At 44.0% G+C, this 16,246-nt stretch overlaps 1 protein-coding gene across 3 annotated transcripts in view; it reads right to left on the bottom strand.

The window, feature by feature from the left end:
- Window positions 1–242: 242 nt before the first annotated feature.
- Window positions 243–16,246, bottom strand: part of DUSP10 (dual specificity phosphatase 10) — a 29,344-nt gene continuing 13,340 nt past the window's right edge. For 2 of the 3 annotated variants that reach the window (XM_067293032.1, XM_067293033.1), the window contains exons 3-4: window positions 5,101–5,502; window positions 243–1,516 (exon numbers count right to left, since the gene is read on the bottom strand). In XM_067293032.1, the coding sequence (XP_067149133.1) occupies window positions 1,251–1,516; window positions 5,101–5,502 (668 nt within the window). In that variant the 3' untranslated portion in view covers window positions 243–1,250. The remainder of the gene's footprint in view (window positions 1,517–5,100; window positions 5,503–16,246) is intronic. The other variant, XM_067293034.1, reaches the window with a different exon arrangement.

The raw sequence follows: 16,246 nt of genomic DNA, 5'->3' as shown, positions 1-16,246 counted from the left end.
AGAAGGAGAGAAAATTATGGTTACAGAAATTAAAGGATGTAAGAGTACAGTAGAAAATAAGGAAAACACATTCCACCAGCAGAGGACAGAAAGGAAACACTGAAGAGGAGGAGATGTCAAACAAGGGGTATCAGTTTTGTCAAAGGGAAATGCACACTGAAAAAAAAAAAAAAAGAAAAAAAACCTAAAACCCATCCCATAGAAAGCAAATGGAAAACTGCTAAAGAAATAAAGGACACACATTTTCCAAAAGGTTTTTTGTTTTTATAATCAAAATTTTTTTTACATAGACAACTGAAACACACCAATATTTTGTGTGAAAAATATTCTTAAATAAACTTTGCTCGTTCTGGATTTTTGTACATTCTGATATACATATGTAACAAGGTTTATGGCACTGTAACCAGGATCAAAATCATAAAAAGGAACAAAATAATTGCTTTCATTTATCCTTTCTGAACCAAGCTGGCTGCCATTGCACTATTAAACTTTAAAAATTATTATCTTATTATTAGTGGGCAGCCAACCTAATCGGTCTGAACACTCAAAACAAATCCCAAATTATTATTGCACAAGAAGCCAGTGAAGGCATATGGCATAGAATGATCAAAGTCCCTTACTGTTAAAACCTTACACCCCAAAATAGAAAAATAGAACTGGAACATGAAACACACCAAATAAACTTTTTTTTTCTTCTTTAGTTTGACTCAGGAGTATGAAAAGTGCCTTGCAGACTTTTTAAGCTGCTCTGATCTCCTTTGCATCAGTGAGCATTTTGCTAAGTTATCTCTAGCAAAGCCTTTGCAGAATGAAGGCCCTTATGTTTCGGGGAGTTTTCTCTGCTTTGTTTTGGCTGTTTGTGTTTTGTCTTCAACTTAGATTTCTTCAGTCTATGAACCTGCACAGACTACTTAGCCATAAACTCTACAAGTAGCTGGAGAGGAGAAAAAAAGCCCAATATTTCTTCTTCTTGTTTTGATTTTTAAAAGTACTGCTTTTGTTTCCAAAGCCTCCCTCCTTTGTCAGTTCCTGGGAAGGAAATCACAACAGCATTCCAAACACTGCAAAGTGCTTGGATCTCTTTTAAAAACCTTTCCTTACAAAAAAAAGGTTTTTATTCACAAAAGTTTTGCCACAACTCCCCCCCCCCAAAACCTAAAAAGAAAAACCCACAACCCACCCATCACTGCCCTAAATCAGGTGAAGAATATGTTAATCCCTTCATTAACCACCTCCTTGTAGCTTCACGGTCACACTACAGTTTCTACGCCAATCAACTTTGGTGTGAGAATTCGTGGTGTAACGCCATTATTTAGATCTTCTTCGAACTCCAGTAACTGCCCCATAAAGTTAAGATTAGGAGAAATGATTGGTCGTTTGCCTTTTACAAATTTATAGGCATCCGTCATGGTCATGCGTGTGTGCTTCATTAAGTATGCTATAACTATGGTGGCAGATCGGGATACACCAGCCTGGCAGTGAATTAGAAGACCTTTTCCACACTGGTGAGCTTCCTCTGGAAACGAGAAAGAAAGAAGAAAGTAACATTTTTGCCAGTCTGCAAATCAGAAAATCTCAATGCAATTAAGAGTAAAGAAAAAAATTTAAGACGGTGAAAAATCCCTTTTATCTGTTTTTTTTTTTCTTTTTTTTTAAATAAGCACAGTAGCCTCTCCTCCCCTTCCACTCCAGCTGATCTTCCCTAAGGATTTCAGAGTTGTTCAACGTGAAACACACAGGACAGTCTAACACTGAAGATCTTCATATTTGCTTATGTCTCTTTATTAGATCAACTATACATTCAGAGACACTGCTGCACTGCTTGTGTGCACTGCCAGGAAGTATTTATTTAGGAGGTCAAAGCCTATGACAAAGAAGTAGGCAGCCTGGACTCTATTTCCACATCTGTCACAACCTGGCTGTGTTACCTTGGCATCTTAACTTCCCCATCTTTCAAAGAGAGCCATCCCCTTTCCAAAAACAGGTATTTTCAGATTCAATTCATAACAAAAATATATTTATTTCAAAACCTTATTATTTGAGCTTTTTACTAAGTTACTCTTGAAATGAGCTTCCACCGGGCACTCTTCTATAGCATCTCTGCAAAAGTAGCAGTTTTATCTTTTTATAACTTAGCAAGACTCCAGCAGTGCTGGCAGGAGACTTCAAATAACTCCTCACTTCTTACTGCGTATCAAGTTCTGTGCGTTTCTACTTATTCTCAGCCCCTCAGCCCAATTTTTTTTCAACTTCAGCAGTGTGAAAAGGGTATTTGCCATCACTGTTCCTAACTGATTTGCACAGAGCAACAAACACAGCTGAACGCTGCCTCTCCAGAAGTTCTCAGGGACTGGTGAGGAAGGGGCAGGGGAGGCACAACACAGCCATGGACACATACATGCACACACATGCGTGCGTGCGCACACACACACTCTCCCCCTACAAAAAGATGCATCACCTACACAGAGGGATATAACACGGGCTAAATGTAGGGAGGACACAGCTCCTGGAATAGCATGGTGGTAGGACACGAGAAATAAAACACAGTCACTACCATGCTACCTTCATCTCCCACATCTTGTTTTTAAAATGGGAGATAAAACTTTTAAGATGCAAAACTCTGATAGATTTCTTTTGTTCTACTCTGCAGGAGAAGCATGAATTTAGTTTGCAAGATTTTGTGTGAAATCCAGCCAGACCGAAAGTAAGGTGCATCTTTTCCAGGTGCAGTGATGTTTCAATCAGCTGAGGGTACCAAAAAGAATGGACAAAGAAGTTTAGCTTGTATTATGAAAGCATAAATAAAGCCAACTTTCCTCCAGATATTTTTGCCAGTTAGATTTAAGAAAGCTGAAGCTCTGTAAGTATATTTTTTCCTTGACACACCTTCTCAGAGAGTTTTTGATGATTTTACTTCCTATGGCTTTAGTCTGATCTAAACCTGGGTTTGGTTTTGTTATTTTATTTTTAATTTTAATAAATATATTTAAATAGATGTAGGCTGATGATCGGCTGTTTAAACATTTCTACACCTCCTCAAATGCAATTTGAAGCTTATACTAAGGAAGAGAAGGCTTTGACTAATTACTTTCCTAGCTGGCTAAATGTGCTGTGGTAAAAAAAACCCATGGAGAAATATTTATTAAAAACAAAGACAGACCCTCAAGCTGCAATTATTAAAAGGAAAGTAAAATGGTTTTGAGACGCTTTCTAAACCCTTTCAGAGCAAGGCTATTTCCTCTGCCCTTGGCTAGGTATAAGCCTCATACTATCTTTGCATGGTTTCAAGAGCTCTAACCTTGTAGATCTCATGGATGCGGAACTTTCCCTCCTCTCCCACCCCAAAAGATGTTAATGGAGTTTTGCAATTTCTTTATGTAGGCTTTGCCTGCTGCATCTCCCTGTTTTACTGAATTAGAAATCTAAGGTTTTACTGGATTTCCTGACCCAGCTTTTCTTCCCAAGAGATCGATGCAAGACTCCCTTTCCCCTGTCTTCAGAGGGCTCTATCCCTTCACTTTCCCTATGGAGAAGGCCTTTGCCTTCCCATGCATACAGTAATAATTTGGAGGGACTCACTGGGTAAGCAAGGGGGAGGGGAGGGGGGTGACAAGGGCAGATCTGCTTTCATATGATGATTTCCTGAACACTACAAAGCAGATAAATGAACACCAGGACAGCTTTCTCTCAGCAACCTCGCAACACTACTGGTAGAGTTGAGGTTGGGTTAGGAACCATAGGAAAAGTTTGGTCCTGGGTAGAGATCCTTCAGTACCCTGCACTGTAGAGGCAGGATGACAGTCCCAAGGGCTCCTCCTAGAAGACCTCTTAACAGTAAGAGTCAAGTTTTAATGTTGCACCCTTTCAGCTGAACTCCACTGTAAGGAGTACTCTGCTTGTTCATCCTCACTAAAATGCAGTAACTACAGCTTGTTATGTCAGTGAATTGACCCTCCATCTCCCACCTCGCCAGTCAAGATACAGCAGGACCTGTCTGCCTTGGAGCAGAGGCTCCCACAGTGTCCAGCAGAAGGCAACACCAGATGGGCTCAGCACACCCTGCACCTGGATTTCCCAAGACCAGAGCGCAGTGCTTGCTGACCCTGACAGTGCTTCCAACATGAGCAGGTCTGAATGTACCCACACTCCAAAGCAAGTGCCATAAACTGTGGATATTTGCAAGCAGGGAAAGGAACAGCTCCCTCCCCACAGCCCCAGCATGTTTTAGAAAACTAAGGCCATGCATGCTGATTCAGGGCACTGCAAGAGGCTGAGCTCCACCCATGCACTGCAGGAAGCTGTGCTCATGAAGGTACAGCCAGGCACAAGGGAAGGCCCTCAGAAGTTTTCAGTGTTATTAACTGATGCCCTCATTGAAGGAGCAGCAGGTTACCAGACCCGCTGAAAGAGGTAGCCTGGCTTTAGAACAGATGAGCACACCACAAAACTTGGGTGAGGAGCTGTTGTGTGGATCATACCAAGGTTAGGAGCAACATGTGGGTAACACTGACGGATTAGTTCTTCAGCAATATCCCCAACTTCAGATGGAGCTGCATTTCTGTGGTGAACTCCCTCATGAGGCATACAGTGTTTTGTAGACTATTAACACAATAGTTTCCATCACTGCCCACTCACCCACACATACACACCAAAGTTACCACCTCCATTTATTTTACCATAAAACTTCTGAAAGTTTATCAGTTTTCTCTTGAAATTAAGTTAGGAGAGACTCAGTCTTCATTAAAGATAGCAACTAAGAAAAATCGACTAGAAGTCACTGTCAGATTAGAAGTTAAGTCAGGCCTAAGAAACATAAAGCAATTAGGAAGAGGAGATAAAAATCTCAGTTTTGTCGGGGTTCCTGAATCTGGAGCTGAAGTTAGGCATCACTATCAATGGATAAAATCATACCCCTAAGCTACTTAAATAGGAGATGCCGAAAAGTGAAAGTCAGCAGAAACTAGGTACTCAGCATTTCTGACAATACAAGCAAAAGTAAGTATGGCCTTACACAGCCTTTGGAGTAGTTAGTGAAGCACAAAATTCATTCAAGATTATTATAACAGGTAAAAACAAGCATTTCCAATCAAGGATAATTACCAATGAATTCAAAAGCCTCTTCAAAATACTGCCTGAGATTTTGCTTGTTGCTGTCAGTGGCCGGGAGCCGCTTGTAGTTGAATATGCCTTTCTCGTAATGATACAAGGGCAGGTGGGTGGTCACATTGATTACATAGCCTATGTTCAACCTCTGCATTTTCTCCAAGTCCTGAGCATCGTGCTCGTTTCCGAGGAAGAGGAAGGGCAGGATGGGGGTGAGCTCGGCATTCTCGATGTCCGGCGTGGTGGGGATGGACTGAGGTAGCGTGGGGGGCACCGCAGACGCGCCGCCGCCTCCCCCTTCAGGGCACTCTTGCAGCTGGAGGGAGTTGTCGCAGAGGTTTTCGTGGTTCTGCTTGAAACTGCTGAGGCCGCCTGGGAAAAGAGACCAAGCAGATAGTGCTATTAGATACCTCGAGGTAGGCATGGCTCTCAGCTCGCCGCTCTGGACCTGCCTTCCCTCAGCCGTACACAGAACAGGTATCGTCAGGACAGGACCCAGCCTCTGTTGTCCCCCCCACCATTGTCACGGTGGCTAATGCTGACAACAGAAGTGAATCAGCAGCAGGCATTGCCCTGGCGCCGCCGAGGCTGACGGTGCCAGAGAAACACGCTCGCAGACAAACACATCTCTGTGCAACATCGGTACGCTGGGGCTGCCTCACCTACAGGTCTGTGGGAGGAGGTGAAAGGAAAAAAGGCACTTATCCAAGACAGAAAACATTCTCGAGCCACAAGCAAAACAGCTAGAAGTACCAAAGCAGAACAGCAAGTCAGCTGGAATAGGTCTTTTAACTTCACCTGTTCACAGCCACTGTCTATTTATTTGCCAGAGGGCAGTCCTGCAGGGCACCTACAGAGCATAATACTTCTGAGAAGCGAAGGTCAGAACACGGAGGGTGTAGCTCATTCAGACTTCACTCTGGAGAACAGTACGTGTTTGTGCAGTTGAACAAAAGAGCACCACTCCTCATAACATAATAGTGACTGAGGTGCTTGCTTAACATGTGGCAAACAGCTCTCCTTTTTCTGCCCCGGCTGCCTGAAAATATCTGGCAAGAGTTATTTTTAGGGCATTAATATGGATTGGGAAATGGATCGGAGGGGGAAAGGAAAAAGAAATTTTTGGCTCAGCTTTTCCCTGGCTCTATTATAAGTTATGTTGTTGGATTTTCTTTTTTAAAGCAGCATTTTTCCTTTTTTCAGGAGGGTGGCTCCACAGAACTAGAAAGAAAAGGAGACGTTCTTTCTACACCTCATTCAGCGATTACATCAGCCCCAGGCTCCCCACCTGCCTGGTTTCCATAGTGATTATACAAAGCATACAATGACATCAGCTGGCATGACATCAGCTCTTTGAGTGCAAACAATACAAGAAGAACTACTTTGTTTAAGGCCTTTGGTACAACTGCGTTCCTGGGAGCCAATGATGTAATGCTAACAGGTGGCTTGGGTTTGCCTTTGCCTCCTTCAAAAGAAAAAGGCAGAAAGAAGAAATGCAATGATGTCCTCCTGCCTGCGTGTAAAAGTATGTTTGTGTTTTACCAGGATACTCGGAGTAATGCACCACATTGAGGCAGTCCAAGTGTTCAGATTCAATCGCACTTAGTTAAATGTAAGCCAAAAATGCAGGAGGAGTGGAAGGGGAGGGGGGAAAAGAACTACACTGAAGTTACTAGAAGGAGCTACGCTAGACAAAATAAGTGCTGAATGTCACCATCCTGCTTTTTTAAAAAGGTTATTTATTTTTCATGGGTTTTTTTTCCACAATGATCTACCAAAGGAAGATTTTAAAACAGAGATCAAAACATGTTGTCACATGGGCTTTGGACCAGATACAACAAAGGACTTCAATGCCTAAGTCTCAAGTATCACAAGACCAAGTGTCTAAGTGCCTGTCCTGCAGCATGGAACCCACCCAGGCCATCTCAGCACCCTACACAGTACATGCTGGGCATGAGACACCCCTCACCAGGTCACAACCACTCAGGGCTTTGAGAAGGTAGATGCTTAACTAAAGCCTGCAAACACACAGACTGTCTATATACCCAGAATCAGCCAATAGGGAGGAAACGAGGCAGGTTTGGATCCCACACTGATGACAGAGGCAACCCCAGCCCTTCATCCTGGCTCCAGGCACTCATAGTTCACAGTCCCGGATCCTTCTTCTAAGGGCAGGTTTTCACACCTTTCCTTTCAAGGCTCAACTTACAAGCAAAGGAGGATTACTGCTTCCTTTTCTGTATTTTCAGCTCCTTGAGCACTCACCCTGGCTCAATTCCCTCCCCCCCACTGAGGGTATTCAAGTCCTCATCTCCCAGACAGCATTAAAACCACCAGCCACTGCTGTGGGGTGGAAGTGCATGCCAGGAGAACGGACACAGGAGCAGCAGCTAAACACATCTCACTCAGCCTTGTCAAGAACAGAGCACTTCCAGATGTACACAAGGATGCATATATTATAGAGCTACAAAATCTTCACAAACAGTGGTGGCACCTATGGAGCTCTAATACTTTAAGGAAAAGTTAAACCGGGTCTGCCATTTTAGCCCTAAGCACCTGAAGTCCTGACCTCCTCTTCTAATACTTGTGCCTGCCCTGCCCTCCCCACCTTTAAGTCTAGACTTCTGTCCTTCATATGCTATTAACTCACTTTTTCAAAAATCCAAGAATTATTCAATTCACAACATGCAGAATATTTCCCCTGCCTCAAAACCATGCTTATCTTCAGCTGGTTCTGCAGTTTACAGGACAAGGAGCAAACATCTACCTTAAAGATCTCTACTCACAAAGTTAATATAACAGGAGAGCAAGAGGAGAGGAAGAGGAAGGACAAAAAGTCTTGAGTTCATCTGACAACTATATCATCTGGCCTTGACAGGATCTTCTCAGGAAGCTCAAGAAAACAAGTGTGACCATGGCCCCCAAACTGAAAATGTCTGAAGTCTCATCCAAACCAATAGCCCCAGCCTTGAGTTTGGGCTAGAGGCTAAACCCTAAACCACATTCTAGTATTCTCAGGCCTGATCCAACATTTATCCTGCTTTTACACAGGCAAGCAATCCATTCCCCTTAAATATTTCTGTTTAAACAATAACCAGAGCGTGTTAGGATTCCCAAGAACACCCCTGAAGAATAAGCAGCTTGGCCATAGTCACTACAGCCTCAGTGCTTGTTCTTCACCACTTCCCCAGTCCTCTGGCCATAGGCAGAGAGGATCCTATTGCTTCATCCCTCAGGTACCGATACACTTGTTGTGTGGCAGACACCATCCTGCTTCTCCAGCAGCCTTGTAAGATAAGGCAGAGCTGGAAGGTCTGGAGAAAGCTCTTTCCTCATCATCTATGCATCTTTCTTCTGGAGCCTCCACCTGCCCTGTCAACTAGAAGACGCTGTTGCTCCTATTGCCAATTCTTCCTCAGTGCTGTGTGAGAGCTTGGATCCAGCAGGTGAAAACAGGGAGGAGAGGACAAGAGATCATTATATCGTGCAGAATTCCTCTATCACCACACCCAGAGGAGAGCAAGAGGAGGTGCCACACAACCCTTACCACTCCAGCAGGGTTGCCAGGCCGAAGGATGGGAAGGGGATCCGAAATACAGCACGTGGAAGATGCCCAAATACCATTACTGTGCAGCAGCTAAAAAAAACATACAATAGCCTCATCAATTTCTTTCCTGACATCCCTCAGTAAAGAGGTCACCCTTTCCTAATGTCAGTCCAAGAGATTCTCAGAGCACTCATTCCAGAAACTATGCAGTACTGGGTAGAGGATTAAGCTGAACTAGCTCAGACACATGAACAAGGAAGCAGTGGGCAGGAACACAGGTGCCTGGGAAGGATGCAGCCAGATGTGGTCACAGAGGGAAGATTAATTCTGAAACCAACAGCTAAGAGCTTAGCGTGGTTCTGTAATGTAATAGTGGTCTTACATGCCTCAAAACAAGATCTAGCCAGCCCACAAGCACTGTTTCCTTACTCCACTCACCCTGCAGTTAGCACACAGGATCCTAGTTGATTTATGTGGCACTAATGTAAATTAAATGGAGCTCATGTATGCATAGTGCTCAGGTTTGTCACACGTTTAAAAGAATACTTTCCAAAAAAGGCCCAAATGAAGTCCTTTATGACCAGTGAGAAAAGGGCACAGAGTCAAGAAGGGATGAATATTCCACCAGCATGTTATATAAATATAACGCACAGAGTAATTCAGGGGTGTCTGCATTTCTTTGACAGGTGGCTGCTATTTCATTGTTCAAAGTCTTCACCTTTAAACAGTGGGGGAAAGGAGGTGGGAAAGAAGAGGCAATACCCAGAGAAAAGGCTGGTATTTAGCTATAGCAAGTCCGATCTAAGAGTTCATTCATGAAACTCAGTGAGGACAAGAACCTGTCTATATCCCCGCTACTCACAGAAACTTCAGAGCACAAGGAAGCTGGAGGTATGGATTTAAAAACACATCAGTTGTGGCCATAACAGAATCTGTTGTGTGACCAAAGCTGTTCAAGCCTCCCAAAACCTGGGACAAAAAGGAGGCGTTACAGTCAGCAGTAACAGGGAGAGAGCATGGGTGAAAAGCAGAATCTGAAAGAAGTCTCTCACTAATAAAAAAAAGTAAGCTGCAATTTAGAAGCAGCTTTTCAGCTACTATTTGCAATACACACAAAGACCCATCATATACAGGTAGCCTAAGCAGGCAGGCAATATATCTATCAGAAAAGACCATTAGCATGAATGGCAGTGCAGTTTGAGCTACAGCTGTGAAGCCTAAACTCAGATGGGTAGTTACCTTTAATGAGACCACTCAGATTTCAAGGTGCAACACGTCAACAGAAAACAATATGCCAGCAGCTAGATTACTTACTAAGTGTTCACTTTTACAGAATGTAGTGTTTGTAACCAGTATCTTCTAGCTTTAAACATACCCTTTAGCTTTAATTACCTATGCATAGTAAAACAACTTCACCCAGTTTGATGCATCCCATGCACTGATGCTGAGAACACGCTAACTGCTTTTGTGCATGCTCTGCTCCAAAATGGATGCTAGGCAGGTTTTCAAAGGGGCTGAATCTCCCCAGATCCCAGCAAAGTCAAGGAGAGGCAAGGATACCCACTATGCCTGGAAATCCAAGGTATTTTTCCATAGGAACGTGGAATCAAGGAAGCAGGATGCTTCAAGACAGACAGCCTGGCCTGCTATCTAGTGAAACACATCAGAAGCCAGAGCACTCCTGTTAGTCACTGATGTGAAGAGCCAGAGATTTTTACAATTATCACTACAGAAGCTGCATGACATATTCCACCGTGCTATCCTGCCAGAACAGTTAGTAAGTGACAACAGACTTCCGATTGCCTGAGATGTCAAAACTTTTAGCAAGTTTCAAGTCAGCACCATATAGTCCAGCTATTCAGACTTGTTTGTTCAAGCTCTTTGCAACCATCTGCCCATAAACATCTTGCTTAATGCTTCTCAAAACCCCCCACCGAGCAGCGCCGAGGCAGCAGCTGCACACAGATTTCTGACCTCCAAAGTCACCCAGGAACTCCGGCCTTGCACTACTACTAGGAGGCCAGGTGAGCAGCTGCACAGGAGCCAGAGCAGCTCTGGTGTTTGCATAAAAGTTATGCCAAACATGGTGTCTGTCATTTACCATCAGAAAAAGGTTAACATGATGCAAGACAGACACAAAAGACATGGCAGGAAAAAGACAATCAGCTTTTACACGGGACCATGACCACACAACTGGAACAAGCATCTTTAAAGAAAAGAAAAAACACATCTTTTTTTATTTTTAAGAGAAGGCAAAAAATAAAAAGGCAGAGTACGGTGACATCTGCCCTCCTTTGCCATGCCTTCTGTGATACGTCTTTCAATCATCACTGCTGCTCTACAGCAGGGTGACCATACGCCATAAATTCCTATTCTAGCTTATGTTTTGGTAGATTTGCAATGTTTCCTACCTGAAAACAGGTACTTACCCCACTATAAAGGGAGTAGGTTACCTAGGCTGGTTTTTTTTTTTGTTTGGTCTCTGTGCTTTTTTTCTTACAGAAAAAAAAAAAAGGTTCCCTCCCTCCCCCCCCACAATAGGAAGAGAGTTTATGCAGAGGCAGTTACCAAAATACCCTTACCATCAAGCAATATCTATCCTACCTTTGCATTACCTCATTCATGTGGCCATATACACTTTGTTCTGAGAGTGGCAGGTACTGGGTGTTCCTGTAACAACTACAAACAGGAACATTTTTATACATGACAGACTGCAGATGTGGAATCCACATTTAGACAGAACATGTGATCCCTAGAGACAAACAAACCTTTTATATAGCTTTCAGAGCTATTCAGATGGACTTCTGGATCCACTCATCCTTGATTATAATACTACAAAGCCATTTCAAAAAATAAAGGCAACAGAAAAGTAGAAATCCCACAATGCTGTGAAGTAGCAGCAGAAGACATATTCTGTCTGCAACTTTCACCAGGGAGCCCCAGAGACTTCAGCGACACATGGGTTGTGTTAATAAAGCTGTTAACGTTTAAGAAACAAACTCAAGTTCTTGAACACCCACTCAGCACGCTTCCTCTCAGTACCTGCACAACAAATCCAGCTCCTATAGCTAAGTTTGACTATGCTTAAAGTTGAAGTGTTATAGCTTAAGCTTTTCAGGCATAAGAGGAACAGGAAAGAGAAGATATTTGAACAATCGGTGCGTATCTGTTTAAGATGACGCTTTGCATTTGTGCAAGTACAGCCTGTTCCTTTAAACGTGTGACCTCATTTATTTACATTACTGCAGAAAAGCACTGCCAGAAGCAACAGCTGATGACAGTCTCATGTATTTTTCCACTAAGACAACAATTAAACTGCTTCTGTGTTATTAATGAACAGATGACTTTGTGTCAAGTTGATTCGAAGTGCAGGATGCCTCAAGGTTAAGCAAGCGCAACTTCAACGTGTAAAAATAGCAGCACGCTGCAGGCCAGGTACTGCCCTGCTCTGTGCCAACTGCCCACTGAGGCCGCCCCTTCCTACCACGCAGCAGGGCCTGGACCCACAGGGCCCCAGCACTGTGCCGGCCAGGACAGGCTTGTTCCGTGGGGAGGATGCACCCCACTTTTAGCGGCGACCCAAGGTCTCGCTGCAGGGTGGCACCTCGATGCTGAGCCACCACAGCAAGACCGCAGGTGCGGGGGAATGTTCTTACTACCCCGGGGAGGGCACGCTGCAGACCGCAGTGCCAGCTAGGGTATATGAACCAATCTGGGTCATGCTGTTACGTATCTTACTCAAGCACTGACAGAAGACATGCTTATCTTCATGAGGGCTTCCTTATCTTTACCCCTTTGGCTCAGACTACAGCCCCACACCACACACCCACCGACTTCATCAGGCAGCACTACCTTCCCTGTGCTGACCTTCATTGAGCTGGCTTACACATGGCCAAGGCTGGCTGAGCTGATCTGGACATAATTGTTTGTGTCACCCAGGTCACAGGTATGCTGGGAGCACTTCCCCAAGCAAGGGGGAACCAGAGCACTCTGGTGCCGCGGCGCTCTGAGGGATGCGGTTCCTGCACCAACACGGGAACACTTTTAGCAGCAAATCCATCACAGCTTCCTTGCTTCCCCCAGAGGAAATGAGCTTTACAGGGCAAAGCAGAATTTTACCAGTGTAGGCCAAATCCACCCTCAGGATGTTGTCTGATCCCACAACAACCACCCAGATCATGCGTCTTCATACCTCTAACCAACAAAGCCATGCCTGCAGAAGTTTATAGCACAGATACAGCCTTAACTCTACTTGAGAGTATCTATGGAAAGTCCTGTCTTCCTTCTGCAGAGGGATCAGTTATGGTTTTTGGTCTCATATAGTCATCTCTCAGGCTTTTCCTCTGCTGAGCAATTCCCAGCTCCTCTCCCTATCTCTTTGTTAAGATGACAGGCACTGAAATCAGTAACTTTGCCATTGAAGGCATTAAGTCTTACAGTTGAATCACCCTCCAGAAAATGGCTACTAGATAAATTCTTGCTCTTCTAACTCACTATTTACAAAGATATGAGCAATGCTCATGGAAGATCCATTCTTGAAAGAAGCACAATCCTCAGAGCCCCATGGGTTGGGCATTCAGAGAAAGTTTTTCTAAATGAGTGCTGATGCATTCTGTGGCTTGCAAGACAGACTCCGCTCCAGCTTGCCAGGTAGAGCCCCCCCAGAGCCCAAGCATTTGATACACAAACCCAGAGAAAGCAGCAAAACCAAGCTGTTAAGCGAAGCCACAGATCCCTTTTCCAGCACACTAACAACCAATGGTGGAGTCTGCAACCTTTAAGGGAGGGGAAAAGAAAAAAAAAAAAATCACCCAGAAGAGGGGATTTAAAGAGAACAGGAGCCAGACACAGGGCAAAACTATTCGCACTCAGTTGATACAAGATCTTTTAATGCATGGCCATAACCAAACCAGAGGTCCATCCATCCTACCATCTTGTCTCCAACAACACCAGTAAGCAGAAGTCAAGGAAAGTAAAAGCAGATGGGAAGCACCTTTCACTCTGCATTTCTCCTCCAGCCCTCCCTTAGCCTCCCATTACTTCCAGCTCGAGCAGGGGTAGTTCTACAAGATATCAAAAGCACTATTAGGGCCTGGAGGCACTGGTGGGGTGCCTGGAGGGTGAGAGCAAAAATAATCTTGTAGCTGAAGATCTAGCCACCATGCTTCATCACAGCTGACGCCATTTCAGCCATAGCAAAGAGCATTCACAGTACATATTGGGGATCATTCTCTGCTCATTCTGAAGCACTGAAGAGACACTGAAATTCCCTACGCACCATGGACAGACACTTTCCTTGCTGTATACCAATACCTTCCTTGCCCAAGCAGTACTCCCTCTCTCTGCAGCAGGCTGGAAAGGACCTTGCTTCCGTAACTCTTCCAAAGCAACGGAGCTAATTCAAGTACATCAGTTCAGAAGTGTTTATAGTCTCAAAGACAAATTTTTTTCTCCTTACCACAGCTGTTCCCAAGTGGTCAGTGTCCAGACTGTTCATGACTTGCCCTCACTGCTGCAGAAAGCTTGAGTGCTGCCCCATGGTTGAAAATAGTGTACTTGGCCCACATAGCAGGAAGCAAGAGATGAGAAGGGCAACTCCCCTCTGCCAAAGGAAGTGGGGACCATTCAGACCACGCTCGCCCAGACAGAATTACAAGCAACTCCTTTGATTTCAGGGGAATTGTACTTTTTTTTTTTTTTTTTTTTTAAACATAGGAGGGAGACTGAAATGAGGTCAGGCTCACAACAGGGGGAAACCCATCCTTCTGCAGTACAAGGAGAACACAGTGATACTGAGAGTGTTTTTATACGTTACAATTTCTGCTGTAACAGAAGGGAAAATTCATAACTGCAGCTTCATTCAGTTCCTCGGAGCAGAAACTTTTACCTCATTCACCATCCTTTCACAATGTAAGTATCTTTTCCTGGATTACACTTGCCTCAAGAACCTACACAGATTTTGGAATGGGGCAGCGGGAAGGGCACAAGTGACTGAAGACTTTACTTCTGTTGCTACTAACAAGTGAAACAGGTCTTGCTTTCTGATCTTGCAAGCATATTTCTCACCTGCCAAAGTTTGCCTGCAGCAGGTTCAAACAACCCATTGCAGGGTTTCTTTCCGCTATCACCCACACAGCATTCAGTATCAGCCTTGCCACAAAAGATTAAGCTTTAAACAAACAAAAAAAGTAGAAGTAAACATAGTTCACAAAGAACAGCTTCCACCTTGATACACTCAATCTAATCTAGTCTCCCCCTCTAATCAAGCTGTCAACAGCACTTCAAAAAAAGCAAAACTGTGCATTCCACAGAACTTGCAAGGTCAGTTTTTTTCCGTGTGGGAACTATCCAGAGAGGTTGGTTTATAGGCAAATTCTGGCCTAAAGGAGTTACAAGAACACCCTTGACATTATTGCTTTGAGATCCCTTGAAAAGTCAAGAGAGTGACACAGGATAAAAAGGATAAGTTTCCCTCCACATCAACACACACACATTTGCATGTTATTTCTAAATTCATCTCAATGCTGCTCACACCTCTTGCCACAGCATATCCTCTCCTACCGGCCTCTTGCAATCTCTGATCTTATCTACTTTTATTTTGCACTTTGACACCAGTAACAGTGCAGCCTTCTTTCCTGAAGGACATCACTGGCAGAACTAGGCCCTCTTCCCCCCTACTCTGAGGCAGGAGAGAGGTCACCAAAAGCACCTGCGCCAAGTGACACTGGCTCTGCCCAGCTCCCCTCCCTGCTCTCATTTCCTCCACAGACACTTCTCTGTGCTGCCCCTTCTCCTACCATTTTTCCTACCACCCTCTTAATCACATTTTCACCCATTGTGCCTCCCACTTCTAAACGCATGACTTGGTGCATTACAGCGCTATCTCACATTGCTTTGGTTTTCACCTTCCAAGGACCACAATACCACACAAATTAGTTCTGATTAGGAACAAGCAGAATAGTAGGCTTTTACCTGTCACTGGGGGAATATTTTGGGGTGGTTTTCTTTTTTTTCTTTTGGTCTTAAACTTGGTTTTGCCTCCGACCCTAAGTTTTGTGCCCAGACTGCCTATGCAAGTCTGTTCACATTCCAATACACACCTCCCTCCCCTGCCTTATTCACCAGCTTTTCCAAAAGATGCTCTTAATGCTTCTGGACTACTCACCAGCTCTTCCAGGAGATGCTGGTGATATTTCTGAACTACATTTCTCAAACCAAATTTGAGAACAATGATTGCAGTTTTGTAACTGGAAATCCCCCATAAGCTGGGTGAGCACAGTCTGCCCCTTTGAGAGAAAAAGAGCATTCACAGGAACAAACTACATGACAGCATCCTTCAAAGCACCGAGTTATTCTTAGGGAACAGTCAGGAAGGTGAAAGAAGAGAAGGAATGTTCTTACTTTTGGTTAAAGGATTAAGTTGTATATAATATGTAATTGGGAACAAGAAAAGAAATCCCATGTCCCAAACACACTACTGTGTGATTTTACAGCAACAGATGACGATTGCACTTACACTCTCTGGAGAGCAAGCATTTAAAGCAGAAACTGAAAATTACACATTACAACTTTTCATAGCAGAAGTATGCTTTCCTA

This window comes from Apteryx mantelli, chromosome 3 (genome assembly GCF_036417845.1).
Source record: "Apteryx mantelli isolate bAptMan1 chromosome 3, bAptMan1.hap1, whole genome shotgun sequence".
NCBI lineage: Eukaryota > Metazoa > Chordata > Aves > Apterygiformes > Apterygidae > Apteryx > Apteryx mantelli.
The sequence above is the reverse complement of the archived record's forward strand: the minus strand, read 5'-3'. Positions and strand labels throughout refer to the sequence as shown.